Below are 18,321 nucleotides of genomic sequence, written 5' to 3'. Positions count from 1 at the left end.
TTTGGTATAGAACTCATCTATAGAAAGCAAGATTTCTAAGACAAACTCTGACTGAAAAACTATTACAAGTGCCTTTTCTCTTCTTTTACTTCGGTTAAGAAAATAGAATTTTTAAATGTTTTGAGCCAAATTATAGAGTGGGGTCTAAATGTAGACTCCAGATGTAGCTGGCTTCATTAGGTTAACAAACGATCCTTATAAATCATTTTGATATCCTAATCGTTATTATCATATATTAAAATATTCTCACGAAATGTTGATTAAAATGAAGAAATTTAAATAAGATACAATTCTCTATATACGAATTCAATTCAATCAATACTGAGCAGCTACTAGCTTAGCAACCTTTTGCTGGATCTAAGAGGGGTACAGAGATGAATAAAAAGTGGTCACTCCCATCAAATCCTTCTCAGTCGTGGGAGAGGGTGGGGTTAGGAGAACGATTCTGTGACTGGCAATGACATAACCAGCCTGTGGTAAGTGTCCTCTAATACCTGTTGTAAACGAGGTATACATCAAAGGCTATGGTAAAGGTAAATAGCCTTTAGAAGACTCTGTGGAAAAAGTATTTGAATTTGTCCTAAAGATGGGTATAATTTTGGTGATAAAAAAAGGAAGAAAGACATTCCAGGCTTGGGGGAGGATATACAGTCATGTGTCGCTTAACCAAGGGGATACATTCTGAGAAATGTGCCCTTAGGTGATGTCATCGTTGTGTGAACATCGTTGAGTGTACTTACACAAACCTAGATGGTATAGCCTACTACACACCCAGGCTATATGCTACTAATCTTATGGGACCACCATTGTATATGGGGTCCATCGTTGACCGAAATCTCGTTATACTGCACATGACTCTAATCTATAACTTCTTTGAAAGAACTTGATAAGATTTTGAAATAAACCTCAAATATTTTGCTAAGATATTTAAGTGGCTTTGGAAAACAAGACCTCATGAATACAACTCGTTAAATACAGGACCTTATTTTGAATGATACATAATATACACACATATATGATACCACCAGTTGGATTATTATTTTAGAGTAAAGAACTTAAAGTGAGTGCCATGAATTAGGTTGTGTGATGAATAATCATTCAACCAATCAAATACTTATTGAGTACCTACCTTGTAGCTGCAACTGGTTCATGCATTGTATATTTGAGTTTACGTGAGTGAATGTATGACTTATAGATATGATTACATATTAAAATGTACATAGTTAATGGTTAGAATACAGAATAAATGACTTAAGGTCCTTCTGGTATTTTTTTTCATAAATACAGTTATATAAAATATGCCATGTGTGGCAGATAGAAACTAACTCGGTAGTTTTTAACATGTTTAGTCTTCAGCCAGGAATGATTCTGAAATTATTGGTATGGAGTGGAGACAAAATTTTTTGTAACCTCCTTCGATGATTCTGAAGTCTAGTTAAGAACTAGAGTTGTAGTTTAAAACAGTCCTTTAACATGTGAAAATTTTTGTGGTACAACTTTATCTTCCTTTTATTTCATGTGGATATTAAAGATGAAAGTCAAAATTATATTCTTCTTTCCTAGATTCCAGGTATATACAATTCACCGTTCAGAAAAGATCCTGATCCGTGGGAGTTGCGGTTACAGAAGGCAAAGCCTTTAACACACCAGAGACCTAGAGTTAAGCAGAAGCATTCCATCAGCCTGACCAGCTGGCTGGCTTGTACGAGCAACCGTTCCTTTCCTCGGTCTGAAATTCTGCCACCCATTAATAGGAAACAATGTCAGGTACTCATTAGTCCTGTATAAGAACTCTCTCGATTGCGTTGTTGTTGTTTTTAAAAGAAGTTGTTGTTTTGTTTTGTCTTTGTGACAAGAAAGAAGAATGATTTTTTACAGAATCTAATTTTATTGTTTCTTTATCGGTGAGGAAGATTTCCCCTGAGCTAACTGCATTGCAAATCCTCCTCATTTTTCGCTGGAGGAAGATCAGCCCAGCTGACATCTGTGCCAGTCCTCCTCTACTTTGTATGTGAGATGCCTCCACAGCATGGCTGATGAGTGGAGTAGGTCTGCACCTGGGATCCAAATGTGCGCTGTGAACTGGGGCTGCCCAAGCAGAGCGCATGGAACCTTAACCACTTGGCCACAAGGCTGGCACCTACAGAATCTAATTTTAAATAATAAATATAAAATACCTTTACAATATATACCAAGGGAGTGATCAATATTTCTTTGGTACTGAATTTTATTGTTTTGAATATGAAGTTAACACATAGGATTTTTGGCTAGGATCTAGACTTTTTATGTAAAAGTATTGTTATAATAGTACTTGTTATAACCTATGGTTGCTAGAAAAATCTTATGTATTATCAATTTATTTGATTTAGTCTCTCATCTGCTGATCCATATCTTTATTACACTTGTAAACATAATTTAGGTTTGAGCAATGAAAAAGATTAAGTTGGACAATTAGAAAGGACCCAAAACAATGCACAACTCAAGCAGAGACTATAAATCTTCAGGATGGATTGGAATAGAGCAGGATTGGCCAATGACTTCCTGGGATTGAAGGGTGGAGGGGGATGTGCTGAGTGATGATTGTCACTGTCCTGAAAGTCCCAGAGAACAGCAGTTCTACCATCCCCATCAATATCTAGAGTAGGGAACTGCCACTGGGCAGCATCAACCTAGAATTGGGTTGATTTTGGTTCACACAGTAGGGTCCTAGAACTCTCACATATTAGCAGCCTATGCAGGCTTGCCTCTCTCTGTCATTTGCTGCATAATAAATTACTCCAAAACCTGATGGCTTAAACCAACATACATTTCTTATCTCATGGTTTCTGTGGGTCAGCATTGTAGATACAGCTTAGGTGAGCACCCTGACTCAGGATCGCTCATGAATTGCAGTCAAGGGGTCAGCCAGGGCTGTGGTTTCATACGAAAACTTAGCTATGGGGAGAAGAAGATGGTGGGGAGGTCCTCTTCCAAGGTCACTCACATGGTTGATTGTTTTCATGTCTCAGTCCCTCCTCATGTTGCCGTCTCTTCAGTGCTACCTCAAACATGGCAGTTGGCCTCCCTCAGGGTGAGTGCTCTAAGAGAGACTGAGAGAGAGCCCTCAAACAGAAGCCACGGTCTTCTGTCCTCGTGGAGTTGGGGTGCACCATGCTCCTGGCACCAGCACAAGGATGTGTATGCCAGTTAAGAAGCTCACCAAATCTTCTTGTGCAAGAGTTTTTATAAAGTTTTATCTCCAATTCCACTCTCCTCCCTGGAGATCAGAGGTTTGGCGGGAAGTTCCAACCTTCCAATCACTTCAAATGATTTCTGGTGACCAGTCACATCCTGAGACTATCTAGGGATCCCATTCTAAATTACCTCATTAGCATAAACTCAAGAGTTGTCTCATTATGAATAAGAAAAGACGCTCCTATCACTCAGGAAATTCCAAAGATTTTAGGAGCTCTGTGCCAGGAACAAAGATCAAATATATTTCTTATTATACCACAATGGTATATATATGAAGACACAGAAAAAATACATACATTTATATAAAGATATATGGGTGCGTATGTGGCCTATACTATATGCATGGAAGATGTTACGTATTGTATCCTCCTGGTCCTCCTCCCTCTCCTGCACCCTATATCCTTTCTTCCTTCCTTCTCTCCTCCCTTCCTTCTCATTCTTCCTTTACCCATCTGTTCTTCCCACCTTCTTCCCTCTTATCTTTCTTTGGGTTCTTCTTTCCTCCCTTACTTCACTTCTTTTTTCCTTGTTTCCTTTCCCATTTTTCACGGAATGAGATTTTTAACATTGTGGTTTTCTTTGACTGAACCACATGCCCTGTATGTTACCTAATAGTAAAAACGTACATTCATCATTGGGGAGATTTAAGGCTGTAAATGCCATAGTCCAAATGATAATATTTGTACTCTGACAGTCTGTCTACTTGTGAGGTGAATTTCTTAAATGTGTGAGATAATAGTAGTCAGTTTAGAAAATAAGTTCATTATTATTTAAGCTTTCAGAAGAGTTTAAAAACACAAGATGACTATAAAGTAATGTGAGTTATTAAAAATATATATAAGAATAATATAAATATGTTTGACATTATCGGGATTTGGTTGGAGGCAAAGAAAGTTAAACATTAGAAAACTATTAGAAAGTTAAACATCTAAAACTATTAGAAAACTATAGATAAGTCTGAGGAGACTTATAGGTTCAGGTTGAATCTTAGATGGTCTAGATATTCCAGGGATTAATTTTGGGAAATGAGTGCAATTCACGGATCTGAAGTTTGAAGGTATGTCCAAAATCTGGGACTCCTTGTCACTCCAGGCATGGTTAACATAAGTGATCACTTGAGATCTAAAAGGCAGTCTATCAGATTAACAGAAGACAGATTACAGAAGGAAACACAAATTAATAGAAGCTTTGGCACAAGAGAAGCTTGATAGTAAGATGTCAATTACTAACCAGGGAGGAGGACTACTGAGCTCAAAGGCAAGACACTGATTGTCTAAGCTATAAATGTATGGACCAGACACTGAAAGACACAGGGAGATGGGCATGATTATGCTACCACACATAATTGGGGTTCTCTTGGCCAATGTGCATAAAAAACCAACTAATTACAACATCAGCCTTTGTGAAAAGAGATTAGCTTTGTTCTGTGAGATTGATCTGCAGGGAGGTGGGGGGCATGTGCCCTCAGATCTGTCTCCCCAGTTCAGGATTTGGGGTGAAATTTAAGAGGTTAGGGAGATGAGGCTGGCACACAGAAACACTGGCAAGACAGGTTTTGATTGATGGGCTTCAATCATTTATGATGAGATTCTAAACATTTGTGATGGGGTTCTAAACATTTATGATGATGTGGGAAAGGAATTTTAACACCGGATCTTCCTGAATGAGGGACCCCTTGCTTCTGATAGGAGTCTGACTTTTAAGTTCTGGTCATGTCCTTGTCTTTTGGTTCCATGGGGAGGAGAATCTTTGGTTCTATGGTCATTTCAGGTCAAGATTTCTTCTTCTGTTCATGCTCTAGCTACATGACATTGCAAATTTTCTGAAAGGCAGTTCTTAACCACTTTGGTGATAAGATGGGGTGAGTTGACCTGGTCCTGGCGGGCCCATGGTTACAATTACAGAAGGATTGGGGTCACAAAGATTATACTGAACCCAAAAGGAAGACTGGGTCTATTTTTATTCCATATTTTACTACTCAAGTAGAATTCTTCCTCTTCCATTTCCTTGTCTCATTGGAAATAGTAAGTTCCAGATTATATAGTGGGATAAGCCTACAAATGGATGTGTGTGTTATGCTGATACACCAACAAAGGTTGGAAGGCAGATCTTGGCCACCAAGAAAACCGTTACTCCTTGTGAATACTGGCCCCTTCAAAGTCATAGCCTTGGCCATTTGCTTATATATTTGATGCTACTATTGTTGAAAACCTTTTTCAAACTCCTCTTGAAACTAAGAGTTATAGTAGTAAAAATAATAATAAAGCCATAGATACCATTTTTGACTATTTACTATGTTCTAAGTAAAATTCTAAGAGTGTTACTTACATTATCTTACATATCTTAAGAGCAAATTTGTGAGATAGCTAGTAATCCATTTTACATACAAGGAAAAAAGGCCTAGAGAAATAATTTGCCTGATAACACAACCAAATATTAATTTTTAAACCATAGAATTTGTCAAAGTAAACGATTAAGAATCTGTAAAAAAAAAAAAAAGTCCCCATTTGATTTCTTAATCATGAACTTGGACTCACGTTACTGTATCTTTAAAAACTAAAGTTCCAATAAAAATCCATTAACCACTTTCAAATATAGCAATCCTCCTGTCCAGCTGTGAAAAGTACTAGATGATACTTATTTGCCATTTGTGTTATTTACGGTCCATGACTTTTATGGTAACTGGTTCCTATTATTGGTTTCTATTAATGTAAAACATAAGTGAACATAAATGAGGCGTGAATCATTTCTTTTTATTAGCCCTACAGTCTTCACTCAGTGCTTGCAGTAACTCCAGCTGTGTCTTGTTAGTGATAACCTATTTAAAGAAGAGATCTTGAAGGATGAGGAATATGATTAGAAATCTTTGTCCATTTTATATCACTTCTCTCCTGCACAACGATAAATAGTGAGAAAAGAAGGCACTATGTAATTCATAACACAGCAAAATGTCCCGCACCTCTGATTTGTATTGTGCTTACTATGATTCTAATCAGAGAAGCAGTGGATTCTGGCAACTGGTATAAGTAACTCCTAATTTAAAGGTAGGATATGTTGTGAAGCACAGTTGAAGCTCATGGATTTTCCTCTGCTGTATATTTACATCATTAAATGATTGCTATTGTATCAGAGTTATTAAGCAATACTTAGAATTTTAGATAAAGAATACTTGAAATAATTAAAAATGTGACTCTTCTATGTTTTGGGGGGCCGCCAATTAAATATAAGATTTGGCATTCACCTAAAAGCTTTATTTTAATGAAAACACACTCACTTTCTTGTTTATATTTATAGTAGGGCTCTTTGAAAGCTATACTCAGAATCTTTTCTAATATTTTTACTTAAAAAGAGAGAAAATTGTTTTTAAATTATATTAGAAGAAATGTGCTTTTTAAAATTAGAAAATAAAGCAATCTATAACTACAAATTTACAAGTTCTAGGATAAAAACTCTTTTGATATATGTGGGGAAAATTCTGCTTCATTTAAAACATTTTAAATGTAATCACTTGTAGGGTGAGAACATTCCTTGAAGATAAGTGGTATTCTTGTTTTGTCATATATTTTCTAATTCAGAGAAGAACAAATTGTTCTTTAAAAAGAATTTAGTAAACTTGTGATATTTTATAGATATTCATTAGCCTTGGTCATCAATGATATGACCAAAAACCCTCCATAATAGAATTTTTGCCCCATCCTGTCTTGTCAGGGGCCCTTCCGTGATATCGCTGAAGTGTTGGAACAGCGCTACAAGCCTTTGGAGCCAACGTTGCGGGAGGCAGAACCAATCAATGAGTTAAAGGAGGCCAGAGAGGACCTCAGGAGACAGGAGTGGATACGAAATGTAAATGACAACATGTGAGTTCTTAGCTTCACAAGAAGTAGCTGTACCATGTTGGGTGCCTTAAATTTTCTAATATTTTCCATTTCCTAATATTGTAGAGACTTTTATTTGTGAGAAAAGGTGAAGCCACCATCGATCTATTCAGAAGTAACCATTTTTCAATATCTAGATGTTTTAGATAATGTCAATATTGATGACAATATTGATGGCTAATATATATATACACTATATGTTAATTACTCAAAGAAAAAAAGAAAATGAATGGCATTTCAAGGGAATAAGTGACCACTATCCATGCATCTGTGAAGGTAATTTCCTTAATTATCCATTGAAAGCATGTGTATTTATGATGCTTCTAAAATAAGATCCATCACAACAAAAACGTTTTTCTTAACATGGACTAAATTTCATTTGTATCCATTGATAAAACAGTAATTTTAATAAATCAGGGGCAATAAAAGCAGTTAATTTCTTTACGACTGAGGAAGAGGACTGAAAAAGATAAAGGATGATCCAATAGTACATGCAGTTTTAAATGATTTTATTAGCATCATTGATTTGGGTCTCAATTCATACATCTTTCGGCAAGACATTTCCTCTCTTTTAAGGCATTTGTCATCAATGTAGTCATATATAATTTATAAGTAGACCATTTAAAATCAAGAACAGCTTTTTAAAAATTATTATCCTATAATGTATCTTGTAATTATCTTTTACTGTATCTTATAATAATTCTTTAGTACTATATATACTAAATAGTAAGACAATTATTCTAATATGAATTCTTATAATAATTTTAATATAATATATAAAATAATATTATGTTACTATACAAATGTCACCAACATATAGACAGCAATTATTATTATTTTTTAATTGAGGTCATAATAGTTTATAACATTGTGAAATTTCAGTTGTACATGATTATTTGTCAGTCACCCCCTTCACCCCTTGTGCCCACCTCCCAACCCCCTGCCCCCTGGTAACCACTAAGCTCTTCTCTTTGTCCATGTATTGGTTTATCTTCCATATATGAGTGGAATCATCTGGTGTTTGTCTTTCTCTGTCTGGCTTATTTTGCTTAACATAATACTCTCAAGGTCCATCCGTGTTGTTGTGAATGGGATGATTTTGTCTTTTTTATGGCTGAGTAGTATTCCGTTGTATACATATACTACATCTTCTTTATCTGAATATCAGTTGATGGGCACTTGGGTTGCTTCCACATCTTGGCTATTGTGAATAATGCGGCAATTAACATAGGGGTGCATAAGTTTCCTTGTGTTGTTTTCAAGTTCTTTGGATAAATACCCCATAGTGGGATAGCTGGGTCATATGGTATTTCTATTTTTAATTTTTTGAGAAATCTGCATACTGTTTTCCAGAGTGCCTGCACCAGTTTGCATTCTCACCAGCAGTGGATGAGGGTTCCCTTCTCTCCACAACCTCTCCAGCATTTGTTATTTTTTGTCTTGGTGATTATAGAGATTCTAATGGGTGTAAAGTGATATCTAAGAGTAGCTTTCATTTGCATTTCCCTGATGATTAGTGATATTGAACATCTTTTCATGTGCCTATTGGACATGCGTATATCTTCTTTGAAAAAACGTCTGTTCATATCCTTTGCCCATTTTTCGCTCTGGTTGTTTCTGTTGTTGTTGCTCAGTTGTGTGAATTCTTTATATATTATGGAGATTAACCCCTTGTTGGATAAATTATTTGCAAATATTTTCTCCCAGTTGGTGTGTTGTCTTTTCATTTTGATCCTGGTTTTCTTTGCCTTGCAGAAGCTCTTATAATTATAATAATTTTAATATAATATGAAATATTGTTATAAGTTGCTGTACAGTAGTCAACAACACATAAACTGCAATTATTATTGTTTTACATAATATATAATATGTACTAATCATATTATGTATGTTACATAATAATAATTTATATACTAATAATTCCAAAATACATTACAGAGTATATTTTGTTATATAAAGAAGCTAGAATTACTCTTATCCAGCACAGTGGCTTTTGGGCCATTTTATCAGTCAGAAGGGATATAAAATGTGCTTTATTTTAATCATGCATTTCTGAAGACTCTCTTGAAAAATAAAAATTGTTACACAAAGTCATATGAAAGATAAAATTGGCAAGCATCTCAAGTAATTTTTATAAAGTTTTTCATTTTATAGCAATTACTTGAAGTGAAATAATTACTAACTGCTTATTTAAGTTCCTGGCCTCATAAAGATAGACATGTGAAGAAGACAAATAATTTTCTTCAAGAAGGCACAAGAAAATAAAATGAATTTCTTTAGGAACAAGAACAAACAAATAAAGCTTCAGCAAATTCTTTCAGTAATTGACTGAGTTACCCATATATGATGACTAAGAAAATAAGAAACATTTATTTCCAATTAGTTTTGGGGAGGTAGGTTTGTTTTACCAAAGGGATTATAGAAGATTAATGCTACTCAGACTTAGTCAAGTAAAAATGCAATTTAATAGTGAATATCCAAAGAGGTATATTAGTCAGAATTATTTTGCCATTTTCAACAATACAAAGGTTTGTGAAATAACAAGATTAATTGCTGAAACAAGTAATTGGCCACATTGATATTTCTACAGAAATCATTGTGTATCAAAGATACTGAATATCCTTGCTTAGTATTTTCCTTGATAAGCCTGGAAAGATCAGCTATCATTGCTATCCCCAAAGAAGTGTGCTGAGCTTGTACTTTCCATGGAATACTTGTAGATATCTTCAGCCTCTATGGTACTGCTAATGACTCTTTACCCTGAAGCTTTCAGATTGAAAAGTGCTTCCAGGATTATCAACCAATCAGAAACAAACCAAGTTGGGAATGCTAAAGAAGTTACTTATAGACTTGAAGCTATCGTATTTGCAGGATAGGACTAAGCCATTGGCCTTAGCAATTAGCCTAAGAATAATTTCATTTTTTGGAGAATTGAAGCAATGATATCTTGTAGCTTCTTCTGAAACCATTTTGATTTTTGTATACTGGATAACATAATTGGAGTAGCAGACACTTGGTCCTGTCCAAAATGTCCGTAAGACATTTGGTCCATGCCAAAAGATCCTTGACATTTGGTCCTGTCCAAAACATCCATGAGCACATTTGGTCCATGCCAAGTGGTTTCAGACAGGGCCAAATATGACCAGATATCAAGGACCTTTTGGCGTGGACCGAATGTCTGATGGATGTTTTGGACAGGACCAAATGTCCTGCAAGGAAATAATTGTATTTTGTGAGGCTAAAGAAATGTTAGAAATTTAGGTTTTATATCTTTGCAGATAATAATTCTGTGAAAGAAATTAGGAAAAAAAAGTATCCTTTTACCACAGAGATGCACGGTTTTTTAATGCAGGGGGCCCTTTTTTTTTTTGCCACATTACCAATTTCACCTCTAGGAAATTGAAGGCAATAGGTTTGCCATCCAAGGGGCTTAATTAGGAATTCTCTATCTAAACCTGAAAAAGTAGAGCCTTTTATTTCTAGTCTTAAGAATTCAAAGGGAGGTATTATGTTTGAGGGGTTGATACATTTAGCTATTTTGTTTTCATATCATTATGAAAATTGCAGTGTGGTGATAGAAGGAAAATGGGCTTTGGAACTAGATCTATGTAAGCTCAAATCTTGGCTCCATGACACAACTGCAGTACGATTGTGGGTAAGTAATTTAGCCTTCCTGAGCCTCTATTTTCCTGTCTGTAAAATGGGGAGAGAAATGTTATCTTAGAGGCTGTAATAAAGATTGAATGAGATAATAAATATAAAATGCCAGGAACATATAAGAGTCTTAATAAAAATAATTATTTAATATTTTATATTTGCTACAAACATAGTAATTCTTTTTGTAATACAAAATGTGAGGAGGAAATCAAGGTTCCACTGATGGCCTGGATTTCATCTACGAGTCCCAGGAACCAGGAGTTAAGGGGGATCATGAGCAGAGCTCTTCACAGGCCACTGTGTCCTAACCTCATAGGCGATTTCTTCTTTAAGCTTCTGAACGACAAATTTTCTGAGTGTATTCGTTTGCTTGAGCGATCATAGCAGAATACCACAAACTGAGTGGCTTAAACAACAGAAATTTATTGTCTCACAATTCTGGAGGCTAGAAGTCCAAGATCAAGGTGTCAACAGGCTTGGTTTCTTCTGGGTGGTGTGAGGGAGAATCTATTCCAGGACTCCCCTCTAACTTCTCGTAGTTTGCTGACAACCTTTGGTGTTCCTTGGCTTGTAGAAGCATCACTCTGATCTCTGCCTTTGTTTTCACCTGGGAGTGACCCTCTGTTTGTGTCTCTGTCCAAATTTCCCCTTTTTATAAGGATACCAGTCAAATTGGCTTAGGGGTCCACCCTATTCCTTGTGACCTCATCTTATTACATCTGCCACAATCCTATTTCCAAATAAGGTCACATTCTTTAATATGTTCTTTAAAATAAGCATAGGAAATGGGACAATAACATTTTACAAATAAAGTGTGGATTACAGAGGGCTTTTCAGAAGTCACTTTAAAGTTTCCCTTGTTTGTTCTTGTCCTTAAGAAACTCATTTTATTTTCTTGTGCTCTCTTGAAGAAAATGGTTTTTCTTCTTCACATGTCTATCTTTATGAAGGCGGGAAATTAAATAAGTAGCTAGTAAATAATTGCCAAGTAGAAGCTCTCAGCTAGATATTGTGAGGAATATAAGGGAGTATTTACTGATTCAACAAATATTTGCATGTCAGGAATAGTTCTAGGCTCTAGAGATACAGCACTGAATAGATGAAAATTTCTCTCTCATGGAACTTCTATGCTTCTAGCTTTAAACTAAACCAGAAAGCCTAATGAAATCCTAAATGAGAATTACCATAGGGAAGTGCTGGATAAATAGTCAAGTGTTTGTTAAAGACCGTAAGGGCCATGATTTTTTTTTTAATGTAAAATTTGCTCTGGCCTCTGATGACCTTGGAAGGTATTCTTCACAGAAAAGGAAATGAGTTGGGTTCTGTGAAAGATGGTTAAGATTTTGATAGAGAAAAGCAGGTTGATGTTATGAAAGAAAATGGCGGTGGGAAAAGTTCACAGAACAATGAGAAGACCAGTTTGACAAAAACTAATTTTTATGTGGGAGGCAGTAGAAACGAAAATTGTGTGAGGTTTCAAGGCCAAGGATTTGAGGGTTTATCTGTAGATAAGGGAGAATTATTTAAGGTTTTTGAGTAAGAGGATGTTATGAAAAGAAAATGAATTTGTTGATTGTGAGACAGATGTATTTGAGAAGAAGTATGCTGGAGCAAAGGAAACCTATTAGGAGAACATTCCAGTACTTCCGGTGAGAGTGAGTAGGATAGAGTTAAGGGGATAGCAGGATTCAATATTCAACTCTTTGTCTTTACTTTCTTCTCCTTTCCATACATAGTCTCTCTGAGTGATTGCTCCTATTTGAGAGACTTCAACGACCACTTCTACGCTAATGATTTCCACTCTAAAACTCTAAGAGCTCACTCCTACATTCCAGATTTAGATTTTCAACTTCCACCTTTATTTGCATCTCTACCAGATGTCCCATACTTGGTACATCCCACATTGGTCTGCTTATTCTAGAGTGTGAATTGCAGCACCAACTGTATGCCTAGAGACTTGTGAATTACCCTGTTATCCTTCTCCAAAATTTGGTCCTCAAATCCTGTCTATTCCACCTTTTAAGTATATATCTCTCAAATCCAGCCCCTCTTTCCTTTCTACTACTGATTTAATTTAGGCACTTATAACTTCTTCTTTTAATTACTATGAAAAGCCTGCCTGGGGGCTGGCCTGGTGGTGTAGTGGTTAAGTTCACATGCTCTGCTTCAGGAGCCTGGGCTTCACTGGGTCAGATCTCAGGTGCAGACCTATCCTGTGGCAGGTTTCCCACATACAAAGTAGAGGAAGATGGGCACAGATGTTAGCTAAGGCCAATCTTCCAAAAAAAAAAAAAACTTGTCTGATCTGCCCAGTCCTACTCCCATTTAATGCATTTACCACAACACTAGAAAAATTTAAGCTAGCTATTATTCAGCCAGATGCTTTTTAATGGCTTTTTATCACTTCTGGGATAAGTCTTAATTCTTTATTGCAAGACACAAGATCCTTCAAGATCTAATCCAGGCTTATTTCTCCAGTGAATCTTCTGCCACGTTCCATAAGAAACTCTGTGCTCCAGAGCTGCTGAGCTGTTTTCATTTCTCTTTATATCCCATGTTCTCTTCTGCTTCCATTAAGGAATTTCCTGTCCCCCTTGATTTATTCAATCTGCTCAAATCCACTTAAAATAATGAAAGGATTGTTTGATCGCGTTTTAAAACATGGAAATAGCAACACGTATTTACTGTAAAAACTTTAAACATTATAAGGTGATAGATTCCCCAGTTATATTTTCTAGGGGCAACCACTATTAACCACTTCTTGAGTATCTTATCCAGGCATTCTTATTTGCGTATACAATTATGTATGTTTATATTGTCCCTTTATTTAAAAATGGCAGAATGTCATAGACGTTGTGCTTCCTCTTTATGGGAGATTGTGGTCAGAGAATTTTTGGATTTTTCAGAGAGCATTTCAAGGAATACTTTCAGATGTAAAATGGGGCGATGCAAGTTGCCTAGATGAAGTGAGGAAAGAAGTCATTATTATTAAGAGGTGGAAGAAATGGGAGGCCACAGTGGCACCAGAACTAGCATGGTAAATGTTTAATTTATCCATCAAGATGGCAGAGATGGAATGAAATGGGTGATCATAAATCAGATGATATAAGCTAATATCGGCTTTACTAAAGTCTCATGAGAGGTGCTAAGGTCTATATGTTAATATCTTGTCTTAGTTATAGACATCCTGCATTAATAGAGGAGACTATAATTATGCATAGTATAACTATATCTAAAATGGAGTGGATTTAGGACATTGCCGTAGAAGTCAGTGCCAATCTGTGTTCTGGTGGCAAAATAATGGTCCCCAGAGAGTCCACATCCTAAGTCCAGGAACCTGTGAATGTTTTACCTTATATGATATAAGATGTGATTCAGGGTTTAAAGATGGGGAGAATATCCTGGATTATCAGGGTGGGCCCAGTGTAACCACAAGGGTCCTTAAAAGTGGAAGAGGGAGGCAGAAAGAGCTTTGACTACATAAAAATCAGAGTGATGCCATGTGAGAAGGCCAACTCATCTTTGCCAGCTTTGAAGATGTAGGAAGAGACCACAACCAAGGAATGTAGGCAGCCTCTAGAAACTGGGAGAGGTAAGGACACGGATTTTCCCCTAGAAGGAATGCAGCCCTGCTAAACCTTTATTTTAGCCCAGTGAGACCCATTTCAGACTTCTGACCTCCAGAACTCTAAGATAATAAATTTGTGTTCTCGAAGCCACTCAGTTTGTGGTGACTTGTTACAGCAGCAATAGAAAACTCATATAAATGTTCTTCAAGTCAGGGAGCTACCTTGCTAGCTCAGACTTTGGTGTTTAGGTTCATTAATAAATAAAATAATTAATAATTAATAAATAAATCTGAGCTAAAATTGAGGAAAATCCTTGGATCCCTAAGGAATCAAGATTCTTCTGCAGGTTTCGGGTGTGGACATTTAGCAGATTAAAAAATATGACTGTGGCTTGAGTGTCCTTATGGGGAGAAGTTTATGATTAAATCATATTCTAAAGATATTACATTTCAAACTTGTGTAGGCTTTCATAAGAACCTGAGTACAGACAGCTCACTAGCTGTCTCTACATCTTTTTGAAAAAATGAAAGGTCTTAATTTTCTGATAGTTATTGTAGGAGCGGCAAAACTTTATCTCTACCCTCTTACAGTCTTCAGCTGGGCCTGAGAATTAAATTGTCATAAAACAAATTAACAGGAGAGAAGCATATAGATTTATTTAAGTTTTGCGTGACACAAGAGCCCAGTAAGGAAATGAGCACCCAAAGAAGCGGCAAACGCTAAGCGCTTATATACTAGGTTGAACAGGAGAAGCAATTGTGGAAAAGTAACTAATATTTGTAGGGAGACCAAAGGAAGATAAAAGCTATTTAACAAGGTCTGTTTGTACAGAATTATCTCAGCTTCAACTCCCCATCTCTGGTGATAAAAATGTTTCTTTTCTCCTGGTATAGAAAAGGCGTCTGTCATATAGGAGTGTTGTCTACTGATTTTAGGGGAAAAAGGAAAAGTCAGATCACTTTGCTTGTACCTGTTGTTTTCAAGTGCCTTTGGCTCAAAACAATCTTGTGTCAAAGTGGCTTTATTTGGGGTGCATATTCTGTCATCCTTCGTTATTCAGAGTAGGTGAAATGAGAGACACCCTGAAAACATTTAGTAACAAAGCAGAACTAACCGCACAATTTCGTGACCTCTCCATTTGCTGGCACTAATGAAAAACATTCAAAAGTTATGAATCTTATGTATCTGCCTTCATTTCCCTCAAATTTGCAAACTAGCTCAGACAGAAGCCTTGGTACATAGTAGATTACTCATTTTTAAACCTTTTAAATATTATTTCTAATTAAGTATCAGTATCATTTCATAGACAGTACCATGAAAAATGTTATGGGAAAGGTTAAGAAACTAGATCTAAATAAGAGTTTTTAAAAAAAGCATTTTAAAAAATGTGGTATATATAGATGAGATCTGGTTATATTTATTGCTAAAGAATAGTGATAAGGAAATTAAAATACATTCTCAAAACTTTTTTGACTTTTGTGATTTTTCAAACACTTTAGACCTTTACAATTTGCATATTTTCTGAACTGTTATTATATTATGATAAATAGGGATTATCATATATTTTCAGATAATGTTTTCTTAACAATTCAACTTTTATTTGTAACTCTTCCATTTATTTTAATTACTAGCACAGTGTGCAACATTTATTAATCAGCAGAGCCTTTTTAAGTTAAAATACGAAATTAGCTAACCCCATTAACACAGAATACTCCAAACAAGCTGTAACAGGAGAAGTAGTTACTGTGCAAATCGTATTATACATGCGGGTGCTCTGGGGCACAGTTAAGCGTGATTACCCTCTTTTGATCCAGTATTCCTCTGCCTCTCCCAGCTAATTTCCAGTGGAAATTTACAAAGCACTGCCTTCATTTTTTCCAGCTTAATTTTTCTAATGAAGTTCTGGTACTTTATAACACTGGGGATACAGATAATAAGCCTGTGTATAATTAAGAAGTTCTAGAATTTGTCTACAAAAGAGCCCTTTATTACTTTGGCTGTATAGTGAGAACTGTGCTCTCTTTTTGTTCGCTGTTTCCAGGGGAAAAAAAATATGGTTTTTTAAATAAATGACCACAGAATATTAGAATTGTGTCCTTACAGACATCTAAGTATAACGAAGTTTAAGATTTATAGCATCAACATAATGATGATTATTGGGAAAACTTTTTATGATAGTCCAAGAATATTACGTACAATTTTTGGCGTATGCAATTGGACAAGTCATAAAAAGATACTTTTACTCTTTTTAGTTAGATTTTATCATATTCAAAGCACTCTTCCTAATACAATGCCTGGCATATGCTAAGTAAAGTTTTGCCAATTGACTTTCGGTAAATTTATGAGAAATCAAATTTCTTTTGTGAGAGAAAGTCATTTTGCGCCATATTTATGTTCTTATTTTGGTATGACATTTATACATCCCAGATTTTCCTGTCTTAATTTAAAGTTCAGAAGTGGGTTGAGGTCAGAAGAGATGTAAGTGTGGCACAAGGTGTGGCCTGGATGAAGCCAACTTTGTGTGAAAAAGGGCACACCTCCTGGGGGTTTCAGTTTGCCTTCTGAGGCATCTTGTAAAGCTTTGTTCACAGCTTTGGTACCTCATGCAAAGTGGGAGAAATGAGATGGAAAGTGTAGGTGGAACCAGGGCGTAAAGGACCATGTGCACCATGATAAAGTATTTGGACTTCACCATATAAAAGACACTGTGAAACCATCAGTATTTGAATCACTGGAGGGAAAGGGTCGGACAGCTCAGAAATATCACTTTACTAGCTATGTCCATGGTTAAGAAACAGGAGTCACTGGTGACAGAGACCAATTAGGGGACAATTGGTCATAGTCCAGTTCATAGATAAGAGGACTTGCAAGAGAACAAGGACATTGTTAGTAGGGGAGAAGAGAAAGGTTGACAAACACCTTTATAGGTTGAATCCTATAAACGCTAAACCTAATTTAGGGGCCAACCTGATATAGTGTGGATGGTGTGGTCAGGAGCACAGATGTATTTGAGATCACTGTCTTAGAGCTTTCTTAGTTGCAAAAAACAAAGATCCGTTCAAGGTAACTCAAGAAGTTAAGGGTGTGTTTGAAAAGATACATCGAGGAATCTTATAGAATCATGAGGAACCAAAGGAAAACTAGACTAAGGTGACTCTCTTGGGGGCTGCAGGGGTATGGTTTTCTCCTTTTAGTGGCAGCTCTGCTTTTCTCTGCATTTCTGCTGCTTCTCTTTTTCTGCTGACTAATAAATCTTTCCTATAAATCTTCAGCTTGCCCTTAGTTATCATGGCCACTCCAGGCCTGATTCAGTATAAGCTTCCAGCTCTAGAGCCCATGGTTAATTCTGCATTTTGGTTCAAATTCCTGAAAGATAACCTGTTTTGCTCAGTTTGTATTATCTCTCCACACAAGTCATAGGCTTGGAATACAATACATGTTTAATATGTGTTAAATTAGTGGATATGCAGATTAATATATGACTATACCACAACTGTGGTCTTGGCAAGGGTGTGTCACATTGTATCAAGTACAGAGAGTAGGGCCATAAGCAAGGGTTTCTTCAGATTGAGGAGCGCCAAGGTAGGGGGTCCTTTAGTGCCTTGACTTCATGGTTTCTCACTGAGTTGACCTGCTAGATGGTGATGTCTTTACTTAACTAAGAAAAATGCTTAAGAAGAATTATTGGCTTGATAGGATGGTGGTTTGAGATAGAAATTCAATTTGGAGGCAACTGTCGTTGAGGCTCCCATTGTGTAGCTAGATAGATATTCCTAGTGAGCATTTGAAAATACCGGTCTTGAGTTAAGGAAAAACATTGTGTATAGAGATAAAGATGTAGAAATCATCACTGTAGAGGTGATGGTTAAAAGCTTGCTGATGGAAGAATCTCCCGGGGGGAAACTAGAGAGAGAGAAGATTAAGTACAGATTCCTGCGAGTTGCTTTAATGTTAGGGCGGTGGTTCTTAATTAGGTTGCTTATCTG

At 36.3% G+C, this 18,321-nt stretch overlaps 1 protein-coding gene across 2 annotated transcripts in view; it reads left to right on the top strand.

Annotated features, from left to right (window-relative positions):
* SPATA17 (spermatogenesis associated 17) overlaps positions 1-18,321 on the top strand; it is a 197,225-nt gene that overhangs the window by 116,328 nt on the left and 62,576 nt on the right. For both annotated transcript variants that reach the window (XM_001490428.5, XM_014738070.2), the window contains 2 exons: positions 1,564-1,767; positions 6,943-7,091. In XM_001490428.5, the coding sequence (XP_001490478.4) occupies positions 1,564-1,767; positions 6,943-7,091 (353 nt within the window). The remainder of the gene's footprint in view (positions 1-1,563; positions 1,768-6,942; positions 7,092-18,321) is intronic.

Source organism: Equus caballus, chromosome 30 (assembly GCF_041296265.1).
Source record: "Equus caballus isolate H_3958 breed thoroughbred chromosome 30, TB-T2T, whole genome shotgun sequence".
NCBI classification, from domain to species: Eukaryota; Metazoa; Chordata; class Mammalia; order Perissodactyla; family Equidae; genus Equus; species Equus caballus.
Note: the sequence above shows the minus strand (reverse complement) of the source record. Positions and strands in the feature narration are given on the sequence as shown.